Consider the following 1,479-nt stretch of genomic DNA (forward strand, 5'->3'; position numbering starts at 1 on the left):
CCCAGGGATCCTCGCTCTGCGTGCTGTTGGGGCAGGGCTGAAGGTCGCCAGCACAGCCGCAAGCTGGGCCCCAGGGGACCGAGTAGAGCCGAGGCAAGAGGCAATCGAACCCTGCTGGAACAGGTTGCCCGCGTCTGCTGGCAGGGCCAGGCAGAGCCGGGGCCCGGCCGGCTGCCAGCCAGGACTCACCCGGGCGATCTCGGCGTACGCCAGCCCCAGGATCCCTTCCCAGTTGGAGCCGTTGATGAAGAATTTGTCCGACTCCGTGATGGCAGCGATGTTGGCTCTGACGGTGACGTTGGGGCCGTGGGGGATGCTGACCAGGTCGGTGCCCAGTTCCCCTTCCCACTTGCCCTGGGTGTAGGGCACATACACCCCCTTCCGCAGGTCGCGGTAGGTGCTGGACCTGCAACGGCGTCAAAGAGCCAGAGTCAGATTAGCGTGGAGGAGGAGCGGGTGCCTGCCCGTTGGGTGACGGTGGGAGCGCATGCATGCATAGCCGAGCATGTCCAAGCGTAGAGGCGTGCCTGTCCTGCAGATTGGCCCGGCTGGGCGAGGACAGCGCGTTTCTCCACATGTGTGGCTGTTGGGGAGCCCCACCACGGGTCGGTGAAGCACCAGGACGGCTCCTTGCAGCCTGGGCCACGGCTGTCACGGGGCGTGCAGGGGACAAGCCCAGCTGTTGTTTGCCGTGCACAACGGCCAGCGGCTCAGACACCGCCTTAAACGTTCTGGGAAGGCGGACAGGCGGCCGAGGGGTCTCTCCTCCTCCGGGCACAGAAGGGGCCACGCGGACCCAGCCGGCCTGGAGGCTGGCGGCACCCGGCAGGGTCTGGCTGGACCCCCGGCAAGAAGGGACAGCATGCCCCCGTGGGGCCGGGGCTGTGTCACGGGCACAAGGAGCGGTGGCCGTGCTCTCTGCGTCCCCCCAGCATACTCACAGCTGCCGCTGGTAGTATCTCCGGAGGAAGGGGTGAGGCGCAGCTCCCACAGCAAAGTTACTGCTCCCTGTGTCCACCAGGATATTCAGCTGGAGAAAGGAGAGACAGGGAGGCTCATGACTGCAGTGGGACCCTGCCGGACCCTGCCGTACCATCCGCCCAGCTCTGTCTGGCACCGCAGGCGAGTGACGCTTTCCCCGTCCCCACGCCTGCCATGGCTCTGGGTCCCCGTCTGGGCAGCAAGCCTGGCTCTGCCCTCCCGACCGGGGACAGGGCCTGTCCCGCTCGCCCCTGCCCGGCAGCTGGGCTCTCTGCCAGCCCCACTGTTGGCAGGGGGCAGCGGCAGGCGGGCTCGGGCTCCCCGGCACAGCCCTGCGTGCTGCTGCCCGGGGCTGGCAGGGCTCAGCCCACCCCACGTGGGCACGAAGGGCCCTTTGCCCCGGCGGCAGCAGGGGGACAGGCAGAGGCAGGGCAGGGAGGCTGCCCGGGTGCCTGCTGTGTCCGGGGGGGGCCCCCGGGGGCAGGAGGGGGGCCGGGC

General features: G+C 69.2%; 1 protein-coding gene across 1 annotated transcript in view; it reads right to left on the bottom strand.

Annotated features, from left to right (window-relative positions):
* Positions 1-1,479, bottom strand: part of BACE1 (beta-secretase 1) — an 8,535-nt gene that overhangs the window by 4,323 nt on the left and 2,733 nt on the right. Inside the window, exons 3-4 of the mRNA XM_019470518.1 lie at positions 942-1,030; positions 190-406 (exon numbers count right to left, since the gene is read on the bottom strand). Of these exons, the coding sequence (XP_019326063.1) occupies positions 190-406; positions 942-1,030 (306 nt within the window). The remainder of the gene's footprint in view (positions 1-189; positions 407-941; positions 1,031-1,479) is intronic.

Source organism: Aptenodytes forsteri, unplaced genomic scaffold (assembly GCF_000699145.1).
Source record: "Aptenodytes forsteri isolate BGI_AS27 unplaced genomic scaffold, ASM69914v1 Scaffold187, whole genome shotgun sequence".
In the NCBI taxonomy this organism is placed as follows: Eukaryota; Metazoa; Chordata; class Aves; order Sphenisciformes; family Spheniscidae; genus Aptenodytes; species Aptenodytes forsteri.